Source organism: Mercenaria mercenaria, chromosome 12, assembly GCF_021730395.1.
Source record: "Mercenaria mercenaria strain notata chromosome 12, MADL_Memer_1, whole genome shotgun sequence".
NCBI lineage: Eukaryota > Metazoa > Mollusca > Bivalvia > Venerida > Veneridae > Mercenaria > Mercenaria mercenaria.
The window spans coordinates 3900553-3917762 of record NC_069372.1 but is presented as its reverse complement, the minus strand read 5'-3'; the positions used below and the strand labels follow the sequence as shown (position 1 = coordinate 3917762).

The 17210-nt window shown below is 35.4% G+C and overlaps 1 protein-coding gene across 1 annotated transcript in view; it reads left to right on the top strand.

Moving 5' to 3' along the window:
* Positions 1 to 14861, top strand: part of LOC128547155 (cytochrome P450 4A2-like) — a 31430-nt gene extending 16569 nt beyond the window's left edge. The window contains exons 7-11 of the mRNA XM_053518910.1: positions 2567 to 2678; positions 3390 to 3585; positions 6337 to 6419; positions 11478 to 11543; positions 13939 to 14861. Of these exons, the coding sequence (XP_053374885.1) occupies positions 2567 to 2678; positions 3390 to 3585; positions 6337 to 6419; positions 11478 to 11543; positions 13939 to 14038 (557 nt within the window). The 3' untranslated portion in view covers positions 14039 to 14861. The remainder of the gene's footprint in view (positions 1 to 2566; positions 2679 to 3389; positions 3586 to 6336; positions 6420 to 11477; positions 11544 to 13938) is intronic.
* The last annotated feature ends 2349 nt before the right edge of the window (positions 14862 to 17210 follow it).

The following is a 17210-nucleotide window of genomic DNA, read 5'->3' as shown; positions in this document are numbered from 1 at the left end:
TATGTCTGAATTAATAAAGCCGCTATCAGTAACATCAAAGCTCCACCGATCAGGAATACCCTCTGTAAAGCAAGACCTTGGAAAACATTTAGCATATATAACTAATGGAACTATTGCCCTTCCATCGGCAGATATCGCCATCTGTAAGGTCACATGACCATTTACAGAAACAATTGGCTGGTAGGCATGTTTTATACCTTTCTGTGTAACATTTTTTTCTCTCCCCTGTACTTTTGATGTAAACCCTGTTTCAATAATGTTAAAAATACGTGTTCATTTTTTATACCCAACTTTGTCAAAGTTTCGTCAAGAACAGTATAAAATCCAACTCAAATTCAACTTGCCCTTGCTATAATTCGGAACGAACACGCTCTAAACCATGAGGCTTCCTTAAAGTTAGGTATTTGTGCCTCTTCAAGAAACAGCGAAGCCATTTACGATTTTGACCCTTTTCAGCGTTAAACAAACACGGACGTCCAGACTTACTTACTATATCATTTGCTAACTTATGAATTATTTTCCTTGTTATTGGAAACCCTCTGTCACTCATATATTTGGCATAATAACATAAAGCCTTTTCCTCTGACCGAGTCAGTACATATTTCCCACCAGGCTTATTCGTAATATTTTTGTTTTTACCCCTGGTGTGATTTTTAATTGTAGTCACTGGTACATTAGTTAATGCCGAAGCTTTCCTCAAGGATAAACCTCTCCTTATTTTGGCAACAGTTCTCTCTAAATCTTATTTAGTGTACTTCTTTGGCATGTTAACCTGAAGGCGAAATATATCCAAGCAAAAAAAAAGGAAGCTCAATTTTTAAAACAATTCTGAAAACAAAATGCATAATCCATTCTTCAAAGCTGGAAACTAAAGAGACAAAGCAGTTTAAAACCTGAAAGTTCAATTGATAAAGCAATCTTAGAAGCTCCAAGCCCACTCTTTAAAGTAGAGAACTAAACTTGTTCAGAACATAAGAAGGAACGAGAATCAAGTTGATCCTAATTTGACGTTTGCTCGTTTGGGAAATTTCAGCCCATTTTTTTTTCTTCTTCTTTATTACACTACTAGATAAAAGATATTGATAATACATACTTATATGGTTCAATGGGCTTTAATCAAACAATCTGATACAAAAATACAGAACGAAGTCGCCGTTACACTAAAAAATTCTCGATTTTCCATCTGACATAGTGGCCGCCATGTATTTTGTTTTTGTTTTCGTCTACACTTTCCAATACGAGGCTCACGTGAGGCATCCGCGATGATGTCATAATCTTAGGAAATACTACATTAATGTGAAATAACAACACCATATTTTGGAATGTATGTGTTTATTATCATAGTCTACATAAAACGTCAAGGTGTGCGAAACCGCGTACAGTGCGAAACCGGATACACTGACTCTACACCCAAACTCATATATGAAAATATGAACAAATACTTCAAGGCATCTCTAGGTAAATATGAAATTAACATGTTTGTGTATATAAACAGTGCAGTGTGATGTGTGAAATATGGTACACAACTAATACATGTATATATCTAAGCACAGTACAAATCTGTATTTTTGAATATGTTAGCTCAATATTGTACGCCTGACATACGATTTCTCGTTTGCAATCTCAAAATTTTATTAAGGAAAATCTTATAAATCGTCTGTGAACATGTATATATACCACTTTAGAGACTCGGGAATAATATTTATACGTAAATGTTGAAGTATGGGCATCTATAGAGAGACTAAACTCATAGTTTGAGCGGACTCTTGTATGCCGGGATGGATATGCACAACTACACAGAGTAGGTCACTTCAGACGGTATCTTACCACTGATGCCACAAATACGCTTGTCAATCCCGAGCTTAAGGACATCTTTTTACAACATTTCGCAAAGTGACCGATATACTTTTCTTCATATATCACAGCGTAGAAGAGTATTTCATTCTAATGTCACTTGATTTTTCTAAATATATACTAGTATGTTTGTCTTGTTTGGTTTTATCTATATGTTGTTTATTCATGATTTGTTAATGTAAAAGGCAAATTTTGTTTGTATTGAATTTGTAATTGTAATTTTGCAATGTATTCTGAAAAGCACTTTTGAACGTGTACATGTGCATGAAAAGGGTGCTATATAAATGTCGTATAATGATAATAATAGTGATAAGGATAATGATAATAATAATAATAATAAGAAGAAGAATAAAAATAATCTGTATATGACTGTGAAATATCTAACATCAGGGAGCATGATAGGACTCTGAACTTCTCATGTACGAATATATATTGAGGTCACGATCGGACTCCAAACTAACCTTGTACGAATGTATTGTAAGTAACTATGCAGGTCACGATTGGGGTCTCAACTTCTCGTGTATGAATGTATTGCAGGTCACGTATTGCAGGTCGCGATCTAGCTCTCAATACATGTGTACAAATGCATTGCAGGTCACGATCTAGCTCTCAATACCCCGTGTACAAATGCATGGCGGGTCGCGATCTAGCTCTCCAAACACCGTGTACAAATCTATTGCGGGTCAATACACAGTGTACAAATGTATTGCAGGTTTCGATACGACGGCATGTACAATAGGCTGGACAGTCTACGCATTAGGATTATGGGAAATGGTTTTCCAGGACGTTTGTGGAGTGCTTGGTGATGAAACTGACATTAAAACGTAAATTTATAATGCCAATTTAGATATCTTTAAAGGCGTTGTGCTTTATAAGTTCAATGAAATATTAAGTTTAAATAAAGTCATATGGGGGCATTAAGAATTTTAGTTGAGAAAGTTTCTACATTGCTAGCATTTCAAAAACAGACAGACACAGTCAGTTGAGCGAACAGTCTTTCGGTTTTGATTTTGGTGAAGTAGAGACCCGTTTACATGTATTTGCAAAACTTTTACAAACTATTTATATTTGAGAAGAGCGTGATCTAAAAATGTAAGCTAAATATCGGTTACTTGCTCTATGAGGTCACCGGATGGGTATTCCAAAGCTTAGTATTCAAGTGCCGGTCTGATTGATTTTGCGGAACACCAACGCAATACAGACTATATGGCGCCAAGCAAGAGTAAAACTTTGGTTTCACGTATCCGGCGAGATTCCTTAGTTTTGCAAATGCTGTGTCATTTTGTGATATTTGCAGTGTGTGTCCTATGAAGCGTACACAAATGTTGTATAAAAAATGTTTGTCAAGTATGAGTTACATAAACTGCAACGTTCTTAGAAAATTTGAATCAAAACTTAAGCCTGAAAAAAGAAGTTATTTATAGCTATGGAAGTGTTGCGTCTCTAAAGAGATTCAGCATTATGCATAGCATCTCAGGTAGTGTTCACCTCAGGTAGTGTTCACAGATAACAAGAATGTTGTATAATTTTCATAGGAAACACCTTGGAAAGTTTTCATATCTGACTCAGTTTGTGAAAGAAACCATGAGATTCTACAGCCCTGTACCAGTTTTAACAAGACGAAATGAACATCCTATTGAACTTGATGGATATGAAATTCCAACTGGGTGCAGTATAAATATTCAGTCATATCTAATACATCACAACAAACATGTATGGACAGACCATAATGTGAGTGAGCATTGTCACGATAATTATTTGTTTCCTTCCTTAACTTTTAAAATCATAGTTTCTTTTGAAAGTTATGCATAAGTGTGGTAACGCAATGTTGTTATCATTTCTGGTTTTTTGGGATCATGCAGTTCATGCAAAATGTCTGTTCTCCAATCAAGCATGTTTTATCCTTCAATACCTCTAACATCTTTTATTAACCACTTTTCGTCTTTATCTTTCTTTTTAACAATAAGTATTGAATTTACGATCTGCGCATGTCTTTTTCCAGATAACAATACCTTTTCTAGTCCCATTTTATCTTTAAACTTATAACATGTCTACCATTTAGTTGTCCGCAAAGGGGAAGAATTCTGTCAGAATTGTCTTCCATTCTTATCTTTTCCAGAGTTATTATATAGAATTTATGACTATGTATTAATGTATATGTCTACTATTTGGGAATAAATATGTTCAAACTAAGCAGGTGACAGGTACCGTGAGGTTGTTCGGCATTTTATTGACCCAAGCAAGTCGAGTCGGCTATTTTTAGCTCACCAGAGCCAAAGGCTCAGGGTGAGCTATTAGGATCACTCTCCGTCAGTCGTCCGGTGTCCGTCGTCCGTCCGTAAACTTTTACTTTAAACGACATCTCCTCATAAACCGCCAGGCCAATTTCATCCAAACTTCACAGGAATGTTCCTGGGTGAAGCTCTACAAAAATTGTTCAAAGAATTGAATTCTATGCAGAACTCTGGTTGCCATGGCAACCGAAAGGAAAAACTTTAAAAATCTTCTTCTCAAAAATCTGAAGATCTAGAGCTTAGATATTTGGTGTGCAGCATTGCCTAGCAGACCTCTACCAAGTTTGTTCAAATCATGACCCCGGAGTCAAAATTGACCCCGCCCCAGGGGTCACTTGATTTTACTTAGGAAAATATCAAAAAATCTTCTTCTCAAAAACCAGAAGCCCTATTGCTTAGATATTTGACATGTAGCATATCCTAGTAGACCTCTACTAAAGTTGTTCAAATCATGACCCCGAGGTCAAAATTGACCCCACCCCAGGGGTCACTTTATTTTACATAGATTTCTATAGGAAAATCTTCAATTTTTTTTTAAAAAAATAAACCAGAAGGCCTAGAGCTTAGATATTTGACATGTAGCATTGCCTAGTGAACCTCTACAAAATTTATTCAAATCATGACCCCGGGGTCAATATTGACCCCGCCCTAGGGGTCACTTGATTTTACATAGGAAAATCTTTAAACATTTTCTAAAAATAAACCAGAAGGCCTAGAGCTTAGATATTTCATATGTAGCATTGCCTAGTAGACCTCTATCAAATTTGTTCAAATCATGACCCCCGGGGTGAAATTGACCCCGCCCCATGGGGTTACTTGATTGTACATAGAAAAAACCTTCAAATTTTTCTTAAAATACACCAGAAGGCATAGAGCTTAGATATTTCACATGTAGCATTGCCTAGTGGACCTCTACAAAATTTGTTCAAATCTTGACCCCCCAGGGTCAAATTGACCCAACCCCAGGGGTTACTTGATTGTACATAGGGAAATCTTCATAAATGTGCTAAAAATAAACCAGGAGGCCTAGATCTTAGATATTTGATATGTAACATTGCCTAGTAGACTTCTAAAAATTTTGTTCAGATTATGACCCCCGGGTTAAAATTGACCCCGCCCCAGGGGTCACTTTATTTTACATAGGAAATCTTCAAACATTTTCTAAAAATAAACCAGAAGGTCTAGAGCTTAGATATTTCATATGTAGCATTGCCTAGTGGACCTTTACAAAATTTGTTCAAATCATGACCCCCGAGGTCAAATTGACCCCGCTCCATGGGGTTACTTGATTGTACATCGGAAAATCTTCAAAATTTTCTAAAAATAAACCAGAAGGCCTAGAGCTCTACAAAGTTTGTTCAAATCATGACCCCGCCCCAGGGGTCACTTGATTTTACATAGGAAAATCTTTGAAAAATTTCTAAAAAAGAAAATTTTCTTAAAATAAACCAGAAGGCCTAGATCTTATATATTTGACATGTAGCATTGCCTAGTAGACTTCTACAAAATTTGTTCAAATCATGACCCCAGGTATCAAATTGACTCCGCCCCATGGGATTACTTGATTGTACATAGAAAAATCTTCAAAATTTTCTAAAAATAAACAAGAATGCCTAGAGCTTAGATATTTCACATGTAGCATTGCCTAGTGGACCTTTACAAAATTTGTTCAAATATTGACCCCCCCCCCCCCCCACCGGGTCAAATTGACCCAGCCCCAGGGATTACTTGATTGTACATAGGGAAAACTTCATAAATTTGCTAAAAAATAAACCAGGAGGCCTAGATCTTAGATATTTGATATGTAACATTGCCTAGTAGACTTCTACAAACTTTGTTCAAATCATGACCCCCGGTGTAAAATTGGCCCTGCCCCAGGGGTTACTTGATTTTACATCGGAAAATCTTCCAAAACATTTCTAAAATTTATCAGTTTGACATTTGAAACGTGTATCTCATATTTCTCAGGTGAGCGATCCAGGGTCATCATGACCCTCTTGTTTTTTGGGGTTTTTTTTGGCTTGGATTTTTATACATCATGAATTAAATAAAATAGTAATTATCGTAATAGCCTAATACTCCTTAAGTGGCAAACATTTCATAATACATTTATAACTCCAAATACATTTTATTAGTAACTAAAATTTGAAATAGGAAAGACATTTTTTAAATATAGTCATTGTTTCAGGAGTTTAAACCTGAATGGTTTGACGCAGAAAATAGAGATGACAATGCCATCTACGGGTTTCTACCCTTCTCTGTGGGTTCTAGGTTCGTAACACTTGTGTCTTCTACTTAATTAATGTTTTTATCAGTGTAAGATGTCTGCGAATATTTTCACTTTACTTCAAGGTCTATGGTCAGCTAATACTAAGTTTAATAAACATTTTAACAATGTAAGACATTTAATAGTTATATGCTTCTCTGCAAGGTATATGAACGGAAAACTTATGTCTTCTCATATCAAACCGTTTTAATTGAAACTTAGTTACTGACAGATTATAGCTGGGCAGATAACTGAAACAATACCGCATTTGGTGATGCAAGCATGAAATTTGGCATGTGTACTCATCTGAGCCTACTTTTTTCAAAAAGCCCGTTAGCCACTTGAAAATTCAAAATGGCGGCCATTTTTCAAGATGGCCGACACAGGAAGTTGATTTTTGACTTGAACAGACCTATACAGAGATTATCTTTGTCAATTTTGAGAAAATATATCTCATAAGAAGCTTTGCTTGTGCAAAACCTATTTTTGAGACACAAAAGACTGGTTTCAAAATCCAATATGGCGTCTTTTTCCAAGATGGCCGCCGTTTCATGTAAAAAGCACTAATTTGCCATTAACACTGACGTTCCCAGTTAAATCAATTTTAATGTTATGGACAAATAACATATTTAGGGTGTTGAAGGACAGTTTTGTCTCGCCTGCGACTTTTAAAACTGATGGCGGACTCCGGGCGTAGCTTTTCCGACGCCGACGGCAGTGACAATGGCGGCGGTGACGTCAACGTTAAAGTTGTGTGTGAAGTTCTTTTTTCTCAGAAACTACTCTGTTTATTGGATTGAAACTTCACACACGTCTTTGTATTCATTAGGCGCTGTACAGAGACAAGTTCCATAACTCTGACATACATTTTAACAAAAGTATCCCCCTTTTAAACTTAGAATTTTCAACGTATAGTCTTCGTATTGAAGTTTTTTTCTCCTCAGAAACTACTATTTTAATTGGGTTGAAACTTCATGGTCATTAGGCACTGTACAAAAAAAAAAAAGACAAGTATCAAACAGGGAATGCCACGCACCAAAAACGCAGCCTCCTCAAAACGAAACCCACAGCACGCAGACGCGTGCACCACACACACACACACACACACACACACACACAGCCAACACATTAGGAAAAACGAACAAACAAAGGAACACACACACACACACACACACACAAAGCCAACACATCAGGACAAAACGAACAAAGGAACACAGTGGGGCACCGCCTTGGAACGGTCAGTGGCAAAAACACCACTGGGGAGCTTAAACCGGTTTATGGTGCGCACCCAACCTCACTCTTACCCCCACCATGTTCCAAAGACACGGAACAGTGTAAATAAAAGTAATCCCCTCCAGGTGAATCTCTTACACACGTAATGGAAACAAAAAGGCATGGCATGTAAAACACAAAAAATGCTCGTGCATAAATATATAAAAAGCAAACCTTAAGAACCAAAAACGTATGTACTCAATGCCTTTTCAGAAGACAGAGCAACAAGAGAAACACCCTTAAGGGCCCGACGAAACAGGCCAGAAGACAAATATCAAACCAGTTCAGTCCTGGTAGGATTTATAAACTGCTTATCATAGAGTTCTCCCCCTCTTCCGTCAGACACAATCAAAGAGGGAAGCGTAGTGTCCAACTGTAAACGGGTTGAACACTAAACATGCGGTATGTCTCAAAAACAGTTGGGTCGTAACCTCTTTTAATAAAACGTTTTATAATTTTACCAAATACATCTGGAAAATTACCATGACCCAATATCCTACGAAGTTTGTAAACCACATCCCCATAAAAACGGGTTTAGAAATACCTTCTCGCAGAAGTGTCTTTAAATTACTATTGAATTTTAAAACTAAATCAGAATTACGAAGCCAAGTTCCATAACTCTGACATGAATTTTAACGAAATTATCCCTCTTTTAAAATTGGAAATTATAACGATAAGTTTTTGTGTCTCTACATGGAATATGTTTTAATTATGTTCCTTTATGGCCGTCTCTGCTTGACTGGAATTTGTAGTCAAACTTTATATAAGGCAGACATTTTTAAAATCAAAGTATATGTAGCAATCCACGTAGACACATCAATTTTGATTAACAAAAGATCTGCTTTGTGTCATAGGTGAAACAATGCAGATATACTGGACTTGTTTCCAGGGGCGTATCTGGATGATTTTGAACTGTACGCCAGATAGACGAGCCAAACAGCGATGCTGCGAGTGTGGGTAGGTGAGAGAGAGAGAGTCTCGGTTGGATTTCATAAGGAATTCTATTTTGGTTCTATCGTTTTTTGAAATCATCGTAATGTTTAAATTTCATGCATGACTTCTACATCCGCATTTTGACAGGTTTTGATAAATGCGTCTACATATACATTGCGAATGTATCAGGTTTTATCAAGTAATCACTGATATATCTTTCTCACACGAAAGTAAACATTTTCATTTTCTAGAAAACGTGAACAACATCATTTTTTGCAAACTAAAATTCAAACTGCGTAAATTGCTTTGGTATTTCGGTATCCTGATCTGGATGTAGATTGATGGATTGAATTGCACATCGATATTGACGTTGAATATTATATTAAGCGCAAGCTTTTTTTATTTGAGCCCACGGATGACTCAAGTATTTTTGTTCTCTTGCATGCTTGAATACCAGTGTTTTACTTGGGGCCTCTATGGCCTAGTGGTAAAGTGGTTATGGTCGCTAACTTTGAATCACTTGCACCTCAACGATGTGGGTTCGGGTCTCCCTCGGGGCGTTGAATTTTTCTTAAAATGCAGGAACCATCCAGCTGGCTTACGGAAGGTCGTTTGTTCTTCCCGGGTGTCCGCCCGTGATAAAATAATGCAAGGAGGAACACCTGGGGAAAAACTAAATGAAATGTTATCAATAGGGCCAGCTTTTTGTGCGGCTCTGGCTGTATCTCCCGTGCCGTATGCTTGTAAGGAATCTACCCTTACCATTTACAAGATAATTACAGGAACAAATAAATCTATTTCAAAAACAAATTTGATAAATCTCATGCAGATGATATTGTTAAACGAAGAACTTGAAATAGCCGCCTAACTCCCTTTAAGTTTTACATTTTATTGCATTTTTTTCACACTTTAAGCTTTCTCATTTTCCCGGTTTCGAATTTAATTGTACGCACAGGCGTATCGGCGTATGCCCATGTACGCCCCTGGTTTCCTCTGAAAGTGACAACTATTTGGCCAAAATATAAAGTCTTGAGAATGCAAGTACAGTATATCTGCATTGCTTCACCTATGACACAAAGCAGGTCTTCTGTTTATCAAAATTGATGTGTCTACGTGGATTGCTATATACACTTTAATTTTAAAAATGTCTGCGTTATATAAAGCTGGACCACAAGTTCTAATCAAGCAGTGACAGCCATAAAGGGACATAATTGAATAACATTCCATGTAGAGACACAACAACTTAATGTTGCAATTTCTAATTTTGAAAGGGGGATAAATTGTTAACATTCATGTCAGAGTTATGGAACTTGGCTTTACACAGTGCCTAATGACCATGAAGGCGTGTGTGAAGTTTCAACCCAATAAACCTAATAGTTTCTGAGAAAAATACTTAATACGACGAACTGACGTTGAAAATTCTAAGTTAAAAAGGGAGATAATATTGTTAAAATCTTTGTCAGAGTTATGGAACTTGGCCTGGTACATCGCCTAATGACCACAAAAGCATGTGCGAGGTTTCAACTCAATAAACAGAGTAGTTTCTGAGATAAGGACTTGACATACAAACTTAACGTTGACGCCAACGCCGCAGTCGTCTTAGTCCGCCATCAGTTCCTAAAAACTGTCCTTCAACACTCTAAATATGCCGTTCGACAATAACATTAAAATTGATTCAACTTAAAACGTCAATATTAATGGAAAATTACTTCTTTCACATAAAACGGCGGCCATCTTGAAAAAAAAGACGCCATATTGGATTTTGAAACCAGTCTTTTGTGTCTCAAAAATAGGTTTTGCACACTAAAAACATCTTAAAAAGATATCTTTTCCTCAAAATTGACAAAAAAAGAACTCGGTTTAGGTCTGTTCAAGTCAAAAATCAACTTCCTGTGGCGGCCATCTTGAAAAATGGCCGCCATATTTAATTTTCAAGTGGCTAACGGGCTTTTTGAAAGGAGGAGGCTCAGACGAGTACACATGCCAAATTTTATCCTTGCATCACAAAATGCAGTATTTTCCCGAATAAATTAATCTGCCCAGCTATTATGTGTGATTGAAAAACAAATGAGAATTATTTATTTTTATTAACTTTTCCATTCAAAATTGAAAAGTGTTTCTAACCATTCACCGGAGGTAAACTGCCTTAATTTTAAAGCTTTTTATTTAACTGTCGGTAGGTACGTATTCCTCCGTGGTGTATTGGTTAAGACAGGTTTTATTACCGAGGCGGTCAGGGTTAGATTCCCGACGCGGGCATGTTTATTTCTTGATCTTCGCACCTGAACACACAATAATGATTTTTGTTAAGAAATAACATATTATTTCATTTAGTGATTTGTCTTTGAATAAAATCATTGTTTGGAGTTCAGATGCGAAGGAATTATATCCCGAGGGCGCAGCCAAAGTAAACTAATAATACGCATCAGAACGACACTCAATGAGTTCATTTAAAAAAAAAAACTCTGTTTGGAATATATTATTTCGATTCTAACACGGTATCAATGATTATTATCTACACCTTAGAGGATATTCACCAAATATTTGATTGTTATATGTGGTTTTTTTCAGCGCGCCGCTATGACACTTGGCGCTATGACGCAATAATTGCAACGTACAAACTGTGTGTGTGTGTTGCATAATACCACACAGTTTAAGCCTTCTTTGTTTGATAGGGAAATAAATCGGCACGTGTTAGAAACAACAAGAAATCAATGTTTGGGATATGTTATTTCTTAAATAATATATGTTAATCTTATTTCATTAGTTGAGTGCAACATTGGGAAAACTACATGCGTATATCATATTGTGAGAAGTATTTTATATTGCGAGTTTGTTTCATTTTCTCGTATTTTCAGAAATTGTATCGGACAAGTGTTTGCGATGAATGAGGTCAAAATGACGATTGCAAAGCTGGTGAAAAAGTAAGTTACGCAAGAAACATGTTTTAAGGCACATGCATCAATTTATTCTTTGCTTTTTAAAGTACTAAATATTAAGTACGTCAAAGCGTAAAAAGCCCGGCAGTTTGTACTCTACTGCTTTAACAGCAGCTTGAAGTGTTTGCTTACTGCATTATATGTACTATATGATACGGAATTCAAATTGGTCTACATTTTCCTGCCATGAACAATACCACTGTATGCATCGAAATAGCTGGTTCATTCAGCAGATGCCTCAAGAGTGACATCTCTCTGTCTCTCTTTAAATGCATCGCTATTCAGTTTAAAAAATTTTGGATTGATGATTGAAAAAGAAGACTAACATCCCTTAAACAGAAGTTGTATAAACTGTCAAAAAGGGGTATGGTAAAAATATTTTGTTATTTCAATAGCCAAATAACGTGTGTAGAAGGCAATTAACTCGACAGGTATATATGGCAAGGTTAAGAATGAGTACTTCTATTAACGTCAATGTTGAAATCTTGGGAACATCAATGGTTATTCTTTTAACATTATATAAGGATATACATTTGTGGGCAACACTTGTATAGATAACATATACAAACACCAACAAAATCTTCACGCTAACTGCATATGGGCGTCGAAGAGGAATGGATAAAAATGCGCAATATTATTTTGCAATATTTTGGGGGTAAGTTATTATTGGGACAGACAGAGATGTAAATACAACATGGAAAAGACATCATTATGTTCATACTAAGTATGTCACGTGGTTCTCCATGTCAGAAAGTCATGTGCATATTATATTATACAACTATTTTATTTACATTCTATAGTTTTAGAATTCTATATGTATTTGACTTGCATAAAGATAATGTTTAAAATTACCTGTAAACTTGACTAAAACCCAAAAGATAAAATAAGTGAAATATAAAACATTTAATACAAAGAAAATTTGGCTTTGCGTAAATCATTTTGATATCTTGAAAACGAGGATGCTATGTGAGATAATGTATCAATTAAAACATGTATGTTCGTAAGCGCTGCATTTCTTTATCTGTTTTTATGCTGGCTCGTCTCGACGAGCCAGTATTACGATAGGATTTTACTATTAAATCTACCTAAAAGGCAGAACATCTCCTAAATCTGGCTCTCAACTTTTTACTTTCATTACAAATGTAAGCCAGCAACCAAGAAAACAAAATAGCGTTTCCTTTACGAGAAGTGTCCAATCGAAAGCAGGCTTACAAAAAGTAACCAATCGAAAGCTGGTTTACGAAAAAGTCATGTAATCCACATAGGCCGCAACCATCTTATATTAATGAACACAAAGAAGCTCAATGACACGCAAAGGACCAGTCTATGCAAGTAGAAAATGCATCGATTGCCTGTCCCTTATTGTAGTTGTTGAAATTATGCAGAAAGATTCAGATTGCTCCTTTTCTGGAAAAAATGAATGAATATACGCCTCAGAACTATGTAGACAAGATCTGAAATAGTAATAAGGCAAAATTTCAAGGCGTTATCAACACAGAATACAGTACCCTTCGTTCCTTTTCGGTTCTTCTTGTTTAATTTTTCGTTTTCTCCCTTCCTTCCTTTTCGGCTCTTCTCGTTAAATTTTTCGGGTTTTGCAACTCTCTACACTGGAGGTTCAGTAATCAACACAAGCATGGTCGGTTAAAACTGAAAACCTGTGGATGTGCAAGACATAATTTCTCATCGCCATAGCTGTAACTTATATTACGCTGTATGATATCCATCGCCATGAATGTACAAGAGAGAGGAAGTTGGTTTTCTTTTTAATGCTTAGCAAAAAGCAAGGGAATTTCTGGTAAAATGCTCACGTTCAGGCATTGAACAGATAACCTGTGTACCCACAATAAACGTTCTACCACTGACCTATCCAGGCATCACAGACCCTATAATTTTCACTGGCATATCCCTGTGCTTCATAACTGCCCTGTTAGAACAAGAGCTAAGCGAGCCACTTTCTAGCTTTTTTAAAAGCTAAACTTGTATGAAACAGTTTTGAAATGGCCTCTAGCAGAGTTGTATATACTAATCAAATCTGTATTGTGTGGAAGCAAAGAACATTACCATACGAAATAATAGCAGACTCGGTTTGGCTGTTCATAAGAGGTAATAAAATATGCAACACCTCTCACACATCCACCTTAGCACCGACTGTTCAAATAAAACACTGTATTTTGATTTCCGTGATATTTAAAATACCGTAAATTGCTATTTATTACTTGCTTTTAGTCAATAAAAGTTTTATTTACAAATACATATACATATGTAATTAATATATATGTGGTCAGATTTGGAATTATAATATACAAACAGTTATTGGCATTCCTGCACTGTGCCGACAATGTTGTTTGGTAACATATTTCTTGTTTTGTTTTTGCAGGTTTGAGATAGTGAAAGACCCTGACCATGAGACAGATTTACGACCGGAAATCGTAATGAGACCATCAAACGGGATCAAAGTGTTTCTCAAGAAAAGATAAAATTAAATACATACATAAAGATAACACAAACAAGAACTATCTTTAAAAATGATGGTCGGCGAATTGTAATAAAGAAAGAAGTTTATGAATTTTTCATCTAACATTCATCTTTTATCTAACATTTTTCAAATTGCAAAACTAAACACCGCACTTTAACAATTTAAATGGTTCTCTTTTAATTTTTCGCAAAGGTTACGTAGGGTTACAATTTTGTTTCGTTTATCCTTAGACGAATAATTACAGCAGTAGTTTGATGAAGATTCATGAAGCGGTTCATGAGAATAGGTCATTAAACGTGTTTATATTTTCAGCTAAATTGGTCACTATCCACATTTGTAGCAAAATAGCAGGAGACCTTACGATATTGTTACACATCGAGTTTGATAAAAAAAACATCACATTTTAGTGGTTAATGCGAAGAAAGGCATATCTACTTTTAGCTATAGTGGTCCCTAATAGGGCCCAAGTTCCTATATAAATAAATTTGGAAGAGGACCTTATAATGATGCTCCAGACCAAGTATGACAAAGATCCACTAAGCTGTTCATGAGACGCTGTATAAAGGCATTTCTAGTTTTAGCTCTAGCAGCCCTTAAAAGGGGTCAAATGTCCCTGCTGAACAAAGTTGGCTGCGGGCCTAATAAAGATGCTACAAATCAAGTTTGATTAGAATACATGAGAAAAAATCAATTAAAGGATTTTTTTTATTTATTATTTTTATTTATTTCTAAAATAGGCCAACTGACCACGCTTTAACAAATGCATATTCGCTATTCATGAATCTTTGGACAATAACGTCACACCTATAAAAAGTGAAGGTCAAGCAAAACATACAATTGTAATTATTTCAATATTTCTGTTTCATAAACAAAGTTTGACCGTAGTCATATCACATAGATAAACTGTATGCAGCGTACCTTCATTTCAGTGTAATGAGATTCAGTCATTATATAGCATATATATAATAAAACAGATTTCAACTGAGTTCAATATTTGCATACCATACTAAAGAAAAATATTCATATATAATAAATCAGTTAAATAATTTATAACAAATATATCAAAGCAAACAAGTACTCATTTCAATATGCAATCTGAGTAAGTCACAAAAGCAAGAAACCTTTTCATATACAGACGACAATTGTAACAAGGAAAATCTTTTAAAAACCACTTCTCTACATAAAAGACTCTTATCACACCCTTATTCATGTGATACACAGACCGTATTCAGCTCTTTCTTTAATTTGATATATGTTGGTATTTGAACAGGTTTTTACCATATTTATTAAACTTACTTATCATTTAGCGATATATCAATATTCTTGCTAAATATACTGAGCCAAAGTTAGCTTTAAAACTGTGAAAGGATAAACGCTTTGTCTACATTTCACTCAGCGTAGCACAATCAACAGAGTGAAAGAAATTGACACTCTCGTCCAATCAGGCAGAGTGTTGCATAAATCTTCCATTTTGATAAATTATCTATAAAGCGTTATCAAGTAGTTTGATTTGCAAACTGAAGTCACGTGGCATAGGTAACGAAAACGAATTCAGACGGCGTTCGCCGAAAAAAACAATATGGATAGAGAAGGACATAAGTTACAAAATCATAATCAGTTTTGCTGCGTTTTCTTCGTTGATACAGCAGTACTTTCGTTGGAATTGAATCTGTTATCACGTTTTCATATTGAATATTTCAGATGGCTGGTATACTATAATTGAGAATAAAGAAGCATGGAAATATAGACTTGCCGTACATGGCAATTATATTCTGTAAAAAATACTAACTAGTAAATACATCTAGCCTAAACTGTACAAGAGGGAATGTTCAGAGTTTATATTTCGCCTTGTTTTAACAACATTTGTGTCATTTTTACATTTTGTGTATATTTAATTATTTTTTGTTGTTGTTTTAATTAGGATTTTAATCTGATTATCTTAATTTAAACCGCTATGTATCTTATTACCGTAATGTGATTGTAAAATTCATTCTATAATAGTTACTATTTTTTATTGAACATTATATAGATGATTTTATGTAAAGCACGTATTTTAATTATGTTACCCTGTTTTGATCCAATATAGGTTAAACTTTCCAGTGTAATCTATTAACTGCATGTACATTATAAACAATAGCATTGTGACTAATTTTGTGTTTAAAGAAAACATGGTACAATAGAGAAAGCAAAAGTCTAAAACAACATTTAAAAATAGACAAAAATCACCTTTTTATGCTATTTAATTTCATAATTTGCATAAACTTTGTAAACTTGTGTATTGGATTGTATGTTGTATTAAAGCCAAAGTATCTAGTTTCTGTTATTCTGTTCTGACCCAAAGGCTAACTGATCTCTTTAGTTTGTTAGGTTTTATCAAGGATACAATTGGATTAAAGTCGTTCTCTTAAATGCAACAATCCATGGCAATTTTTGCCTGCAACAAAGTTGCCTAGTGTAAACACACTTGCAACTACACTGCAATAATATGACTTAAGGCAGTGCTTCAATCGGGAATCGTTACAGTCCATTAGCTTGCCCAGAAATATGCGTTTGTATCAATTTAATGGTAGATTTTGGAATAAAAAACAATACTGCACATATTTGTACTGATGTGCAAGACGTTGCGGTTCGGACAAGTTATGTGGACGCTTATTACGCACAAAGTAAAAGCGTATTCTTCCAAAAAATCCGAAGTCAGACGCTCTGTGCAAGGGCCGCAAGACCACATTTTTTAATTCGATAGTATATTTTATTCGGTATATATCGCATGTTACCGTAGAGGGATCGATCGCGACGAAATCGGTAGGATCGATTCCCTATTAAGGTTGATACAACAGTTGCAACAAAGAACTGCCAAGTATCCAAGTATCACATTCTATATAATAACCTAAGGCATTCATTTATTAATAAGAAGAAAAAGAAAACTCACGGAAGGTTATTACCTATTTATTCTAAGATGGAAATTCTTTGATTAATGCATGTCATGCATTATAATGGCCGCGTTGTCGAATCCATGATCTCATGATTCTCATCCATGGTCAGCCCTGTAGTTGTAGAGCTTTACAGAGTTGATTTGCGTCCACATATTTGATTAAAATAACATAAGCACAATAAAACTTGACCGTTCATTCCACTTTTGAGAGAAAATAAAGTAACTCACGACGTATGCAAGC